The 15,678-nt window shown below is 49.2% G+C and overlaps 1 protein-coding gene across 1 annotated transcript in view; it reads left to right on the plus strand.

Moving 5' to 3' along the window:
* The window catches only part of adgra1b (adhesion G protein-coupled receptor A1b), a 124,251-nt gene that overhangs the window by 79,426 nt on the left and 29,147 nt on the right, over positions 1 to 15,678 (plus strand). Inside the window, exon 13 of the mRNA XM_084020969.1 lies at positions 293 to 501. Within this exon, the coding sequence (XP_083877095.1) occupies positions 293 to 501 (209 nt within the window). The remainder of the gene's footprint in view (positions 1 to 292; positions 502 to 15,678) is intronic.

Here is a 15,678-nt window from a genome sequence, read left to right on the forward strand (position 1 = left end):
GACATGTTTACACGCGCGCACGCCTCTGCGCAACATGTTAACGCACGCGCTTTTCGCACACACACAACCGCGCACGTGCCCAAAAACAAATCCTTTCTGTGGCTGTTTCCCTGTGAAGTTCACACAGTAATCAGTCTTCCACACTTGAGCCATGTCTACGCCACGCGCGCGCGCGTTTGCATGTGAGTGCGCGCCCGTGTCCACGCGCCACACAGCTAACACTTGCAGACTTTTCCCACCTGGTTGCCCCTTAATTGAGTGTTTCCCCGTCTTGTCGTCCCTCCTCCCGCAGATGGGTGCAGCCTCGGGAGCGCCGTGCACTCCGTGAGCATCGCGCTCCGGCACTTCGCCCTGGGTGTAGACCCCACCGCAGCCTACTGGGATTTTGACCTGCTGGATGGACACGGCGGCTGGAGGGCAGAGGGCTGCCACATAACGGGCTCCGGGGGCAACACGACCACCATTCATTGCACCCATCAAAATAACTTTGCAGTGCTAATGGTGAGTAGTCATTCATTCAGCACCCCTCCCTCATTAACGCGTCTCCAGCTGCTGTTATGGAGCATTTTTTTTCTCCACCACGGAAAAGATTGGAAGTCACATGTTTTTTTTTACATGCAGGGACCTTTAAACGGCTTCCTTTATTGTTGCTCAGCAGAGGGGAAGGATTTGTCAAATGCGCTACGGGGATTTATTGGCTTTGGAGTAATGCGCCACGCTAAATCCCCCCCCCCCCCCCCCCCCCCCCCCCCTATATATATATATATATATCCTGGAAATGAGAAGTTGCGTGTGTATAGTCTGCCACCTTTTTTCTCGCCCTTCTAAAAAGCAGCAGCAGCAGCTGAGATAGGAGCGAGGCTCGACAGAAGGAGCGCCTTCTCGTCGGAGCGAAGTGGCGCGCTAATTGGCTGCAACCATCGCCGAGCCCGAAAAAAAAGAAAAAGAAAGAAAGAAATGTTGGACTGTAAAGCGTAGCATCGCTCATCTGTGTCGCGCTCAAGTTTGGTGTGGACGCCGGCCGAGATGCCTCCTTCTCCTGACGACGTCCCCCCCCCTTCCCCTCCTCTCCACCCCTCCACCCCCCACCCCCCACTCCACATTGATTTCACGAGGATAAAACCAAAAAGTGCCATGGCATCGCATCGCCCGGTCGCTCCGTAGAGCCGCTGCTGCGCCCCGGTCCGCGTTTTTTTTTTGGATGAAAAGAAATCCTCCGGATGTTTACCGAAGAGTGGGATTCGTTAGACTGGGAGGTCAGTTCTCCAGTATGAAGCATGGGAAAAAAGTGTGTTGTGCTTGAGATGTCGCTGCATATTTCATGAAGCCGCTGTTGTTCGTGTGTGTGTGTGTGTGCGTGTGTGTGTGTGTGTGAGAGAGAGAGGGAGAATAAGCTGGCGGAGGGGAAGGAAGAAAAAGCCGCATTGGAATGAGAAAGAGTCGGGTACGGGGGGGTGGGGGGGGGGTGTAGCAGGATCGGCGGGGTGCTGTGGTGGTGGGGGGGTGTGGAGAATACTAAGCTGTTGTCAGATGTCAGATTGTGCATGCTGCATGTATTTGACTATGAACGCGCGGCTCGATGGCGCGTTTGTGTCCGTCGGGATAAAGCGGGAAAAATATCCGTCAAATGTCAAATCAAGATTCCCGACGTGAACTTCCGAGACTCCCCTCCGACGGTGGAGACGCATCCGCGACGGTGGAAGGAAGCAGAGCCGGGCGGGAGCGTCCACGTCGCGCTGCTTTCATGCGTCTCTCCTGATGCAGTCACCACACCCGCCTGGTCTCCGCAGTGCCCGAGGAAAGGACCCTTATTTACGGACTCGTGACATCATCCTCCTGCTTGGCCTCATCTTAAAAAAAAAAAAAGAAATGCTGCATGTTGCAACACCGACCCCCTGTGTGGCCCCCCAGGGTGGCTTCTGCAAGTACCGGACCTGTTGCATAATGGTGTCACGTCAAACTCACAGGGATTGTCTGGTTTTCATCTTCACCGCTCACAAATGAGGAAGATCTCATCCTGTCACTGAAATACAAGCTGCTTTTGGTTGTAATCGGGGTAACAAGTTGCAAAGTTGCTCATCCTGGCTGCCCTGGCAACGCTGCAGAAGGTGACAGCAGCCACGTGATCACGGGTCCAATCCAGCCTATCACCTTTCCCCGTTTGCTTTTTGAATTCCTCAGTCAGATCAGCTGACTGCGATACATATACATGTATACATATCATCTGTGATGTTGGGCAAACTGACGGAGGGTTACAAAAGCATGACAGCTTCTAGAGATGAATAATGCAACAAAAAAAATCATTTCAAAGAGGATGGAGGTTGGAGTGGAAGATGCCCGAAAGGCACGACGCCTTTCAATGTGCAATATCCAATTCCTGTTGATCTAGACCGCCCGTGTGTGTGTGTGTGTGTGTGTGTGTGTGTGTGTGTGTGGATGATTAGTGTCTACAAATAGCATGACAAGCCAATACAATGGTCCCTGTGGACGGAGGTTTTAGATACAGAAAAAGCCCTTTAATGAGAATCTGACTTGGCTCCGTCACAATTAGAAGGTGGAGCGTCTCCCTCCTCTCCCATCCCAACGCCAAATTAAGCGACTTGGGACGGATCCGTGTGGAAAAACCACACAAAGCTTTTGTTTTGGGCATGTATATTACCCCCCCCACCACCATGCTGTGGAGTTAGCAGCTCTGTACTAAATGCTTCGTTTAAGGAAGCCGCGCTGCTGAAGCCGCGGTGCTACGGAGCGTTTGAGTGTTCCGGGTGTCGGGAGGTGTTGAGAGGCAGCAGGCCTCTGTGTTGGATGAACTTTTTTTTAATTTCCCGTACTGAGCTGAACTTGGATCTGTTAGAAAGCAGCCGTTCCAGATTTCAGCACCAGGGACAGCTCCCATGCATCTCCCCCCTCCACCTCCTCCACCCGCTGCCTCCAGCAGCCCCGTGTCTGTCTGACTGGCTGACTCACTCGTTTACAGCAATGCAGCCTCATCATCTGTCTTCATCACAGTGACATGCCCCCCCCCCACCCCCCCTCCAGAAAGACACACCTCCACCACCACACCGTCTCATGGTGGCTCGTTCCATTCCTTTACTCACTTGAGAGAGAACCGTGGATGAAGGAGTTCCTGCTGCTGCACACGGTTTATTATGCAGGAGCAGAGCTTTAGAATTGGTGGTGGGGGGGGTACAGGGTATTCTCATACACACCGTACAGGATATAATGAGGATGAGGAGTGGATTCCTGGAGAGCGGAGGGTTACAGTCGATGACGCGGCGGCCCGCCAGCCTCATGCATTGTGGATGTAAATGTGCTCGCAGGCATTTCAAAGAGGATTGCAGTGTTTGTTTGGATTGTTCCTGTACTTCAGTTACCAGTACTTTAGTACAAATACTACAAGTGAAGGTCCTGTATTCAAAATATACATCTCACACACATCTGGGCATCACCAGCTCCACACTGCTGTTATGAGGAACCACTGATCTGCACCCATCCCACGTTTCCAGTCCCAGTACAGACTGTTGGAGCGCACTGCTGGTTGCAAGTTGCTGGTTGCAAGTTGCTGGTTGCAAGTTGCTGGTTGCAACCCTGAAATCCACACCTAATGGTGAGAATATCCCCATGGTCTTCATGCAGGTCCCTTTTCTGGGGAACTTACCTGGTCCTCAGTGGAACCTCATGCGATGATGAGGGAGGTTGTGTTGACTTAACCTCCCAGCTAAAACCTGAGATGATATTCGAGCAACAATCCAAAACCTCACGTCTCACATGAGACCCCTTCACTTGTGAGGCCGGGTTGTCTTAAGTCGGCGTAACTGCTGCTTCAAACAGACGACCACAAATGAGCTCATGGAGACCCGGAGCACATCTGGACACATTAGTTCCCATCGGCTGAGCCTCGTACGGGCTCGATACCGTGTGACATCACCGCTGACACGCCGGGACACGGTACACCCTCTCTGATCCAGATGCATGTGAGAACACACTCTCTCTGCAAAAACACTATATCAGCTTTACTTTTGTTTATCGGGGGGAAAATGTTTATTGCCTCCTCAATCACTATTATTGTCACTAAAAAGCTAGTAAGTTGGAGGAAATGATGGATGAATAGACGGTGGGAGGGAAGGGGAGATAAAATTAGAAAGCCTTCTGCGCTCCAGCGGAGAGGAAACACCGATTGATTGTGATTGCATTCTTAAAAAAAAAAAAAAAAAAAACATCCTTTAAAGGGAGTTGTTTACTCAAAATTCAATCCACATTTGGCGCTCTGTTGTTTAGCAATTACGGGGAATACACACACACACACACACACACACACACACACAGAAATCACTGTAAGTTGTGCAGGATGATTGAAAAATATCCCTCCTGGCAACTTTGAACATTTCCACACTTTTCTTTTTTGAGCTCCAAAACAGAGTTTTTCATGTTTGTGTCTCATTTTCCGTCTAATTCTCAGCGTGTGGCGATCTCAGCGGCGTGCGTCCTCATTAGTCCTTTGTCCGACATCCGCGCTCGAGGCGGACGCAACCAGACGACGAGCCCCGTGTTTTCATCATCCGCCGCCGAGCGAGCGGGCGCCGGCTTCCTGCGGGGGGTTATCTCCGTCCTGGCGTCCCTGGACTTTCTCTCTCTGTGAGACGTTTGCTCATGAAAGCAGCTTTGGTGTGTTGGAGGAGATGAAGGCATCCACAGTGATAATGACGATGACCTGTTTAGATATGCCTCCGTGTCTCACAAGCACTCGCTTGGTGTTTTTCTGTTTGTGTTGAGGCGGGAGGGTGAAGGCGGTGATGACAGGCTGTGATATCGACGGGGGGGGGGCTGATGCCTCGTGGTTGTGTGTTAGCTGATAGTGGATTTAAAAACAGGAGCTTTGTGTTACCACCGTACAATAAGCACCTCTTAGCCTCCGGAGAAGAGGCACAAATGGGCGACTTGAGTGTGACAACGAGGCTCCCGGAGGAGACTCGGCTCCCGGCTGACAAACAGTCCAGCAGATAAACTCCCATAAAGTCACAGCTTTGCTTGTTGTACGGATTAAACCAAGCAAGATACCCTATCATGTGTTAATTAGGGAGCTTTAGGGGTGCTGGTTAGATGTTACCTCAGGACAGAGCCAGGCATCTGTTTGCAGTTCATGCTAAGCTAAGCTAACCGCCTGCTGGCTTTAGTTTTATAATTACTGTAGAGACATAGTAGTGGTATTGATCTCCTCATGTAGACATGATGGTTTTCAGCTGATGGAAACCAGCAATTCTCTCCCTGGCCACCAGGGGGCGACTCCTCTCTGGTTGTATAGAAGTCTATGAGAAAATGGTCCTACTTCTCTCTGCTGGCCACCAGGGGGCGACTCCTCTCTGGTTGTATAGAAGTCTATGAGAAAATGGTCCTACTTCTCTCTGCTGGCCACCAGGGGGCGACTCCTCTCTGGTTGTATAGAAGTCTATGAGAAAATGGTCCTACTTCTCTCTGCTGGCCACCAGGGGGCGACTCCTCTCTGGTTGTATGGAAGTCTATGAGAAAATGGTCCTACTTCTCTCTGCTGGCCACCAGGGGGCGACTCCTCTCTGGTTGTATAGAAGTCTATGAGAAAATGGTCCTACTTCTCTCTGCTGGCCACCAGGGGGCGACTCCTCTCTGGTTGTATAGAAGTCTATGAGAAAATGGTCCTACTTCTCTCTGCTGGCCACCAGGGGGCGACTCCTCTCTGGTTGTATAGAAGTCTATGAGAAAATGGTCCTACTTCTCTCTGCTGGCCACCAGGGGGCGACTCCTCTCTGGTTGTATAGAAGTCTATGAGAAAATGGTCCTACTTCTCTCTTGATGTATTATCTCAGTAAACATTGTAAACATGAGTTTATGATCTCAATCTCTAGTTTCAAGTCTTCTTCAATCCAGCATGATGTTCATTTAGTACATTATGGTCCATTTAGAGTCCACCAGACCAGAAAGCAGGGGATGCTTTAGGGGGCGGGGCTTACCTGCTGATTGACAGGCCGCTACCACGCTACCAATGCTAGTTAGCTACTAAGATGACTTTAACCCTTAGCTGTAAAGTTGACCTTGAATTATAGAAGCTAACTTTGTAAGCAGCTTCACACCAGAAACCACATGGATCCAGATCCACGGGTTGCTGAATGAATATTGGAGGAAGTTAATTCAAAGCGCTGCCTTCATGTGATCAATATAATCTTGTAAAATGTCGTAACTGAAATGAAGATGTTTCCTCAGTAATATAAAATAGATGTTAGAGAGGGAAAAATGAGCTGTTTAACTTCCTAACACTCGCTCTAAGCAGCTTATAATACATCATTAAAACTACTAATGCTGGGATTTTTCTTTTTTAATCAAGCAATTATTTAAATAAAATCAAGTATTTCCTAACTATTAGAATTGCGTGTTTTCTGCAAAGCAAAATGAGAACATTGAGATGTCTTTTAAAGTGGAAGTTCATTTTCACGGTTGTAAAAGGAAAGTAGAAGTTCGTCTCGCTGTCAATTACAGTCCTGAGAAAGGAAATCAGAACATTCGGTTCACGTTTAAAGGGGAACGCCACCTAAATTACATTATGAAGCTTCATCGACTCAGAATGTTAGATTTCCTTCTTAAAAACCCAAAACATCTTTATTGTATTGGAGTGAAATAATTATTCCAGCATCGTACATTTGAAGTTTCAGCTCTCTATTTGAGTTGTTCATGTGTACTTATATTTTATATTGTTATTTTTAGTCTTGAAATGGGCTTCATTGAACTATTTAACTTGTTGGTGTTGAAATAACAGAGGGTTCTTTTACAAACTTGAATATGTGAAAATGATGAGTAAAATGAGCTTTGGCGTTATTACGTAGCTTACCTCTTACTCGCTTGTTTTACGCCTTTTTTTCCCCAGTAAATGCTGATTATTCGCAGCTCCGCTCGACCTTTCACCCCTTCAACCTCGCTCTGCGTTTGTTCCCAAACGGCGGCGAGTAGCGAGGCCGCCAACCGGGACTCGGTCAGTCTGGCACCGCGTGAACTCGCCGGTCGGGTTAATATTTAATACGCCACACTCGTGTTCCATTAAGCATTAACTTAAATGTGATGTCAGGCGCGATTACTGAAGCACGTGGAGGTGTGTGTGTGTGTGTGTGTGCGTGTGTGTGTGTGTGTGTGTGTGTGTGTGTGTGTGTGTGTGTGTGTGTGTGCGTGTGTGTGTGTGTGTGTGTGTGTGTGTGTGTGTGTGCGTGTGTCTGTGTGTGTGTGTGTGTGTGTGTGTGTGTGTGTGTGCGTGTGTGTGTGTGTGTTTACTGACTGGGAACTTGCTTCGGTGTGGAGGGGGGGTCTGGCTCCTCCGGCGGTCCACGTGATGCAGGTTTAGTTTCTCCGTGACCAACGAGCTGCGAACTCACAGGCCGCCGTTTATCTCATCATCATCAACCATCGCCCCCCCCCACCCCCACGCCGTTTCCTGCCTGGGACGCTGGTTTTAATGCGTCTCCGTCTCTCGGCCCGGATACAAATTGCATCGCTTCGACCTTTTGTTATTCAAATGATGAATGCTCCTCAGCTAAGTGTGTGACAGATTATAATAGTGCTGCTCGCAGCAGAAGGGATTGTTGCACCTCATAGTGTGTGTGTGTGTGTGTGTGTGTGTGTAGAGGGAGTTAATAGGGTATCCGATGGTCCCGAGGTTTTGATGTTGTTTATAAACGGCCGGCGATTAATTGGCAGCCGAAAGCCGCTCGCTTGAGATGTGAAACCGTCCTGAAACATAACGACGTGATTGCGTTTTGATTTTTTTATTCCCAACGTGATGATTCCGGCTCACATTTCCCCTCAAAACGTTTAGCGAGAAACGGGCCGTTGTCACGGCGATATTAGTCACCACTGACTCAAAGGAAAGCGGCTTCCCGCTCGTCCTCTGGCGTGCGGCGGAGGCCATGTGACGTACGTGATTCATGTCCTCCAACGCCGCTGCTCGCCACAGGAAGTCTGACTGAAGCGAGACGAAAAGACAAACATGATACGGCTTCTGATGTGAGAGTGTCCACGTCCTCCCTCGCCAGCTGCTCCCCCGACGCCCGGCGACCCTCTCTGAAGCCCCCGGAGACGCCGCCGCGCTGGAAACCAGGGCACGCCATGTAAACAGCCCTCTCTCTCTCTCTCTCTCTCTCTCTCTGTCTCTCTCTCTCTCTCTCTCTCCCCCCCCCCCAGCTCATTTGCACAGCGCTGGCCGGTCTAGACAAATACATGAAGGGCTTGTTTGTTCTCTCTATCAGGGCAGTGGAGAAAGTGATCCGGCCCCGTGGGCTGGCTGGCTGGCTGGCTCGGTCCATGCCCCCCCCCCCCCCCCTCCTCTGTTGCAGCTCCCAGAATGCCCCTCTCTACCCCCCCTCCCCTCTGCTGGGCTGCCAGGCCCCTGATTAGCAAGTATATCAGTACAGAAACAGAAAAGGCCGAAGGTTAAAGGTGACGGACTAGAAACATTAAGCCCTCGTCAGTAGTTTATATTCTACATCTCAACCTTTTTTTTCCCGCCACAACTAATCATGATCACTGTGACCTTTTTGACCTTTAACCCGTTGACCGTATCGCTTTGTTGAAGAGCAGAGAGGCCTGCAGTCGGATCGCTTTTACATCCACTGTAGGGCCACGGAGCTGCTGCTGCTGCTGGTTGTTCTGCTGCTGGTTGCTGCTGCTGCTGGTTGCTGCTGGTTGCTGCTGGTTGCTGCTGCTGCTGCTGCTGGTTGCTGCTGCTGGTTGTTCTGTTGCTGGTTGCTGCTGCTGCTGGTTGCTGCTGGTTGCTGCTGCTGCTGCTGCTGGTTGCTGCTGCTGGTTGTTCTGTTGCTGGTTGCTGCTGCTGCTGGTTGCTGCTGGTTGCTGCTGCTGCTGCTGCTGGTTGCTGCTGCTGGTGCTGCTGCTGGTTGCTGCTGCTGCTGGTTGCTGCTTCTGCTGGTTGCTGCTGGTTGCTGCTGGTTGCTGCTTCTGCTGGTTGCTGCTTGTTGTGCTGGTTGCTGCTGCTGTTGGTTGCTGCTGGTTGCTGCTGCTGCTGGTTGCTGCTTGTTGTGCTGGTTGCTGCTGCTGCTGGTTGCTGCTGGTTGCTGCTGGTTGCTGCTGCTGCTGGTTGCCACACTTGTAATTAGGGAGCAGCTATGATGCGAGGAGGCCCCCTGTGCTCCTCGGGGGGAGATAAGGACGGCAGAAAGACTTACATAATGTGAAGGGAGGCGATAACATGAGGAGGTTTCTTTAGACGAGGTCTGTGAAGAGCCCTTCAGAGTCCTCTGAGGTCTTCCACTCTTTCAGATATTAATATTTGCATTTGGCTGTTCTTCATAGAGGACGGTATTCTAATGTCGGACTAAAGCATTTGTTAGATTTCACCAAAGCTTGCACATGTTTTGCATCTCCAATCATGAACTGTAAGACCACCTGAGGGTATCTGGTTAGACTAGAACCAGTCCACAGACAGGACCACCATGCATGTGGTCTCTGATAGACCAAGAGGTAGGAAGAACAGTGTTTTCAACAAGAACAGCCTGAAGTAATGACGCTGTTTGTGTGTTTATTCTAACAAGTCTGATGGTCCTGTAGCTCCACATCATCTTCTTTCCTTCAGTGTCTTTATAGTTTAAAACCTAAAGTCCACGTCCAAACAGAGACCCGGCTCCTCAGCTCATTCAAACGCCTCCATTAAAAGTGATGACGTCACCAAGTAACTAATTAGCATAACATCCGTCCATCCAAGACAAACGTAAACGTCCTTGGTCTGGACTTCTGGTGAACTCGGGGTCCTGCAGCTCCTCTGGAGTCGTACTTTAATCTGCAGCTATAAATAATCCCCATAAATGCTTTGAACTCCTGTTTTAGTAACGTTTGTCTAAAACTACACTTCCCAGCTGTTTTTGGAAATGACTGAGCCTGTTTTTATAATATACTCTCTGGTTTTAGAGATTTATGTCCTCATTAGAAGTGAAAGGGCGCCGGACTCACTCAGACATGTTGGGCACGTAGATTAATTGACTATATTGTCACTACGGCGACGCCAGAGGCAACTTTTTGCTCAAAGTGTCTTGATGGTCGCAGTTCGGTTTAGGCAGTAAAAACACTTAAAGGGACAGTCCGGGTGTTTTGAGGTGGGGTTATATGAGGTTCTCATCCTTAAAACTGATAAACGGCACTAAAACATCCCAGATAGACTGACAGATAGACCTGTCTGATGCCCTGAGAGTGAGACCCGGCTTCTTGTCTGCGTGGATGTTCCCTCCCAAGGCGACGGAGGAAACGTGTGAGAGGAGGCGTCACAGGTCTGGCTTGTTTGCGTAGACCAGAACCACATCGATGTCTCTGAGGGCTTCACAGGCCTGAAACCACAACAAGGACTACCTCCTCAAACAACCTCAGCACATGAAGAATAAAGAGAAACCTCCGGAGAGTCTATTCAAACACAGAGTCCTCCTCCTCCTGCTGTCGGTGGGAAACAATGAAAAACCCAACACTGTGATACACGAGGAGCAACAATGGGATTATAATTGAACACGATCGTAAGAATCTCCGAAGGAGTCCAATCAAGGGAGTCTCAGGAAGGAAAGGGTCCGACCCCGGATCAGCCGGGTGGAGGTGGATCTGGTTCCCCGTTGGGTTTATCTTTTATGGGTCTCTCTACGAGCTCGTGAACGGAGAGACGTCTGAGTGAATTAAGCGTCCGCACACGTCTGGTGTTATCACCGGGGTGAGCGACGCGCTCCGGCATCAAAGGTGAAAACCAATCTGGGCGCTGAAACCCCCTCTGACGAGATGCAAACATGTAAATTGCGGGCGGAGGCGAGGGAGCCTCCACTTAGGCCTAAACGGCAGCAGATAGCACAATATGTCAGACGGCACCAATCAAAGATGGAGCATTGCATTGTGGGAGGGGGGGGGGGGGGGGTACAGTAGCTTCCAGGCGGAGGAGGGGGATGATTTAGCTCCGTGTTCTCCATCTGTCTGGCCTGTTGTCTATGTAATCACTCTTCATCTCTCCATCACTGCTTCTCATCGTCGTCCTCGGCAACAAGCTGCTTCATGTTCGATGCTCTACGTGACATATTCTCCACGCATCCATTCTCTGCACGCTCGGCTCCCCCCTCTCTGTTAGGAGACATGTGTTTGGTTTCTCACACGCCTGCAGACACCGTGGTTTCTATGGCGATGTGAACATACAGCCATGAAAATCGTTAGAAAGCTGCTGTTTTTTACGTCTTTGGGAGAGTTCCTTAAACGCACCGTTGCAGGCAAACATACGCTTCTTTACCTGCCGCGGTCTCCGCGAGAGCAATGCATTCTGGGAGAGAGGCTGTTTGTGGAGGCCGGGCATCACAGTGAATCCTCGCCGACGCCGTCGCTGTCTATTAGGTGTTAACAGAGCAGAACCTGTGGGGTTCACGTTCATCTTTACGGAGAGAGGAAGGAGATACACAAGCACTGAGCAGTGTGTGTGTGTGTGTGTGTGTGTGTGTGTGTGTGTGTGTGTGTGTGTGTGTGTGTGTGTGTGTGTGTGTCAGAGAGAGAGAGAGAGAGAGAGAGCTGCATCCTCCATCCATTGAGCATTCTGAGGCAGCAGCGATTTGAAGAGATGAGTCACCCCTCAGACAACACCTACCAACCACCTCTCTCTCTCTCTCTCTCTCCCTCCCATCCACACACACACACACACACACACACACACTGATGATGAGACATGATGTTGGCAGGCAGAATCCCAGACGGCTCTCATCGTCTCTTTAAAACACAAACCTCCCGTTGAAGAGGTTTTGTCTCATTTCGGCCGCGTCGCTCTACATTTTGAACCCCATTCACTCTCATTGATTTCTGTTCTCACACCGAGGAGATGGAAGGGCTTTTTCATCATGAGCAGGGTGGAGGCTTGAATCTGGTGTCAAAATGAGGGTCGGGGTCTGATGGCCAGGGCCGTTTTTAATTCAAGGCTAGAGAAGAAACCGGTTGGAACCTTTTCTCACCCTTTTTTATTCACAAAGAAAATGTGCAAAGTGTTCAGGTAGCAGGTTTTTCATCTATTCGATTAAATCAAACTTCTCCACGAGGATCATTCATCTCTCTCAAGCTGCTCAGTCAGTACCAGTCGGCCACTGGGCAGACTGGGCGTCTCCCAGTAGCCCAGAGTTTTTACTGGAGGCCTGCTGGATGAATAAGAAGGTGGAGAGAGGTGTATTAAAAACCGATCATCTCCCTGCTCTCACATTTGTCCGTATTGATTCATTCTGCTTGTTGCAGACGCATCTACTCGTGTCTCATTGTTCCAGTGTTGGGGGGGGGGGGGGGTTATGTGATAGTCATGCTTTAAACGTCTCCACACAGCACCGACTACATTAACCTCTAAATGCGACTCTTCTCTTCTGAAGCTCCGGAGGAATCGGAGCTGGTGAAACACCGTCGCCGTGTGTGAGGAGAGCAACGCTCCCTGCTTCGTCTCAGACGCCCAGCGAGCTCAGAACGCTCGTTGCTTTGACGTGAGCGTTGATCCCACCACGTTTCACGGTGGGCCTCGAACATTCGGTTTGGCGAGGCGTCCATTACGGTCATAAGGAGCCGGTTCAATCTGCACGATCCGGTTCAATCTGCACGATCCGGTTCGATCTTCACGATCCGGTTCTTCTGGGGCAGTCACTGGGGGATGATGAAATGGGAGCTGGGAGCCCTGCAGGCCGTTCACATGAGGATTTCATTTTGTTTTTCTGCCCCCCCCCCACCACCACCAATGAGATTACAGCCGGGGAATAAAGAGCACATTTGCGAGGACATATGTTCTCCAACAGCATTAATTAAACGCTAAACGGGTTAAAAAATGTTGTGCAGCTCATCGTCATGGTGACGCCGATGCCCCGTGAGTGCACACAGTGAGTTTTTTTTGCCCCCGTTTTATCCCGCGGGGCTGATAACCTTGCAACCCGCTGTGCCTGCGCGCCGAGATTATGGATGAAGTTTAATTGACTCTGGTAATCTGATTGTGCGGCGGGCGGGAGGATCCCGGATTAAAGTTGTAACTACAACACAAACACGGGGATCAGGGCGCCCGTTGAGCCGGGGGGGGGGGACAATGGAGGCATGTTTACACGTAGCACGCCTGCTAATCCAGAATAGGCTAAGCTAGGCTGAGCCGCCCTGTTGGGTGATATTGTTGCTTCTCCGTTTAATGAATCGTGGCGTCGGAGAGCTGTGATGTAACGCGATGGCGGTGATGACGATAATAACATGGAGAGGAGGAATCACATGGCCCATCGGTCGTCACGACAACCGGGTCAACCAGGCAACTGCAACTGTTGCACAGTGAGATCTGGTGACGGGAGGATGGAGGATCTTATCACATAAAAACACACATTATCAGTGAGTTTAAAACGCCGTCTATCTCGCCGTCATGGTGGAGACGTGAAAAATGAGCCTGATTTAGAATAAACAGGGAAATCTGGTTTTTAATGTATTTAAAGACCTTATGATTTATGACGATCATCTTATTTTAAGATCATTTGATTGTTTTCCACTTAGACGGATGTTTCTTATCTGTGACGCAGTAAAAACAACATGTAGAGTGATTTCAGTATGTTTAGTTCCATTAAACAGTTTGGAGCATATTTTCATAATTATCGCCACCGTTATCATTCACGATATCGTCCTGACGTTCATCTAAATATGCAGAAAAAAGCCCAACATACTGCACTTTACTACATTGTACCTCACATTTAGTCAAGAAACAGATTTCTGATGGAACATCATTTTTATAGGGAAGATCGTAAAGGAAAAATAAAAAGGTATGATTAAGTGATGAGTTTGTTCTTTGTGATCGTTCCTGGAGAAAAAAAAACATTTTTCACTTCTCTAACATGATGGCGTTTTAATGTAACAATATGCAGGATTATCCCAATAATAGTGATCAAATATAGTTTTTCATGGCGATCTGGGATCAAATCCTCTGTCGTCCCATCCCTGTTATCGGGAACATATCGGGGCCGGGATAATCGTGACATGACATCTTCATATCATCCCAATGCCGGTGAGATTCATACGTAATTAAACGTGAAACTCAATGTATCCACCTGGAAGAGACGCAGATATACAGGAAGAGCAATCTGCACACGAAGAAGATGATGAATATGTGTTTAATAAGGTCCAGATCCATAAACACTGCTACCAGGATCCACATGAACCGTTAGTCCAGGTTCCTCTTCGGCTCCATCTCTCTCCTGAAGGGTGTCTTCATCCTTCTTCCTCTTCCTCTCTGTTCTCTCACCCCAGCTCTGCTTCGCTGTAAGCCCTTTTTTTTTGTAACCTTTATTTGTCCAGGAGAGGCTTCTGCTGAGCACGCACGCTCTCTACCAGCTTTGACCTTCTTCCCTTTCATATGCTCCTCTGCTGTACATACGCTGCCCTATAAAATGGCAGCTCCTCCATTGTCGGCCTCTGAGCAGCTTTTTAAAGAAAGAGCTCTCCAGGAAGGTTCACTCTCTCGCTGTCAGACACACGGGTTCCTCTTTGGGCTACCGCTGTCCTTCGTTTGGCTGGTCTGGAAGCTGTCTGGGCCAGCTGGAAGTGTGTTAGTCTCACAGGATTCTCTTCTATAGTCTTTGTGGCACCAAATCTGCTACGTTTTAAAAAACAATTATTGTTGTCTATAAAATATCAAAAATGGTGGGAAATGTCACGATTTCCTGATGGGCACGGGCAGAAGTGAAAGCATCCCCTGCTTTCTGGTCTGGTGGACTCTAAATGGACCATAATGTACTAAATGAACATCATGCTGGATTGAAGAAGACTTGAAACTAGAGATTGAGACCATAAACTCATGTTTACAATGTTTACTGAGATAATACATCAAGAGAGAAGTAGGACCATTTTCTCATAGACTTCTATACAACCAGAGAGGAGTCGCCCCCTGGTGGCCAGCAGAGAGAAGTAGGACCATTTTCTCATAGACTTCTATACAACCAGAGAGGAGTCGCCCCCTGGTGGCCAACAGAGAGAAGTAGGACCATTTTCTCATAGACTTCTATACAACCAGAGAGGAGTCGCCCCCTGGTGGCCAGCAGAGAGAAGTAGGACCATTTTCTCATAGACTTCTATACAACCAGAGAGGAGTCGCCCCCTGGTGGCCAGCAGAGAGAAGTAGGACCATTTTCTCATAGACTTCTATACAACCAGAGAGGAGTCGCCCCCTGGTGGCCAGCAGAGAGAAGTAGGACCATTTTCTCATAGACTTCTATACAACCAGAGAGGAGTCGCCCCCTGGTGGCCAGCAGAGAGAAGTAGGACCATTTTCTCATAGACTTCTATACAACCAGAGAGGAGTCGCCCCCTGGTGGCCAGCAGAGAGAATGACAGTTTAAGGCACTTTAGACTTGGCTTCACTTGTCAGAACCAGAGGTTGCCGTCTGTATCTTAATAAGAGCAATAATAATTTACTCTCGCAACATTCAGTCCCTGGCTTCCTGGTAGCCTGCTGTTTATTCTTTACAGTTAAGTGAACATCAGGGTGTGTGTGTGTGTCTGTGTGTGTGTGTGTGTGTGTGTGTGTGTGTACTTCTGCAGCTTCAGTAACACCCGACCATAGACAGCTCCGGCTGGGATGCTGATGCATGCTGGGAACAATACATTCTGCTGTTAACTGGGCTTTTAAGCTTTTACTAAACTCCAAATGGGTTTCAA

Source organism: Eutrigla gurnardus (genome assembly GCF_963514095.1).
Source record: "Eutrigla gurnardus genome assembly, chromosome: 11".
In the NCBI taxonomy this organism is placed as follows: domain Eukaryota; kingdom Metazoa; phylum Chordata; class Actinopteri; order Perciformes; family Triglidae; genus Eutrigla; species Eutrigla gurnardus.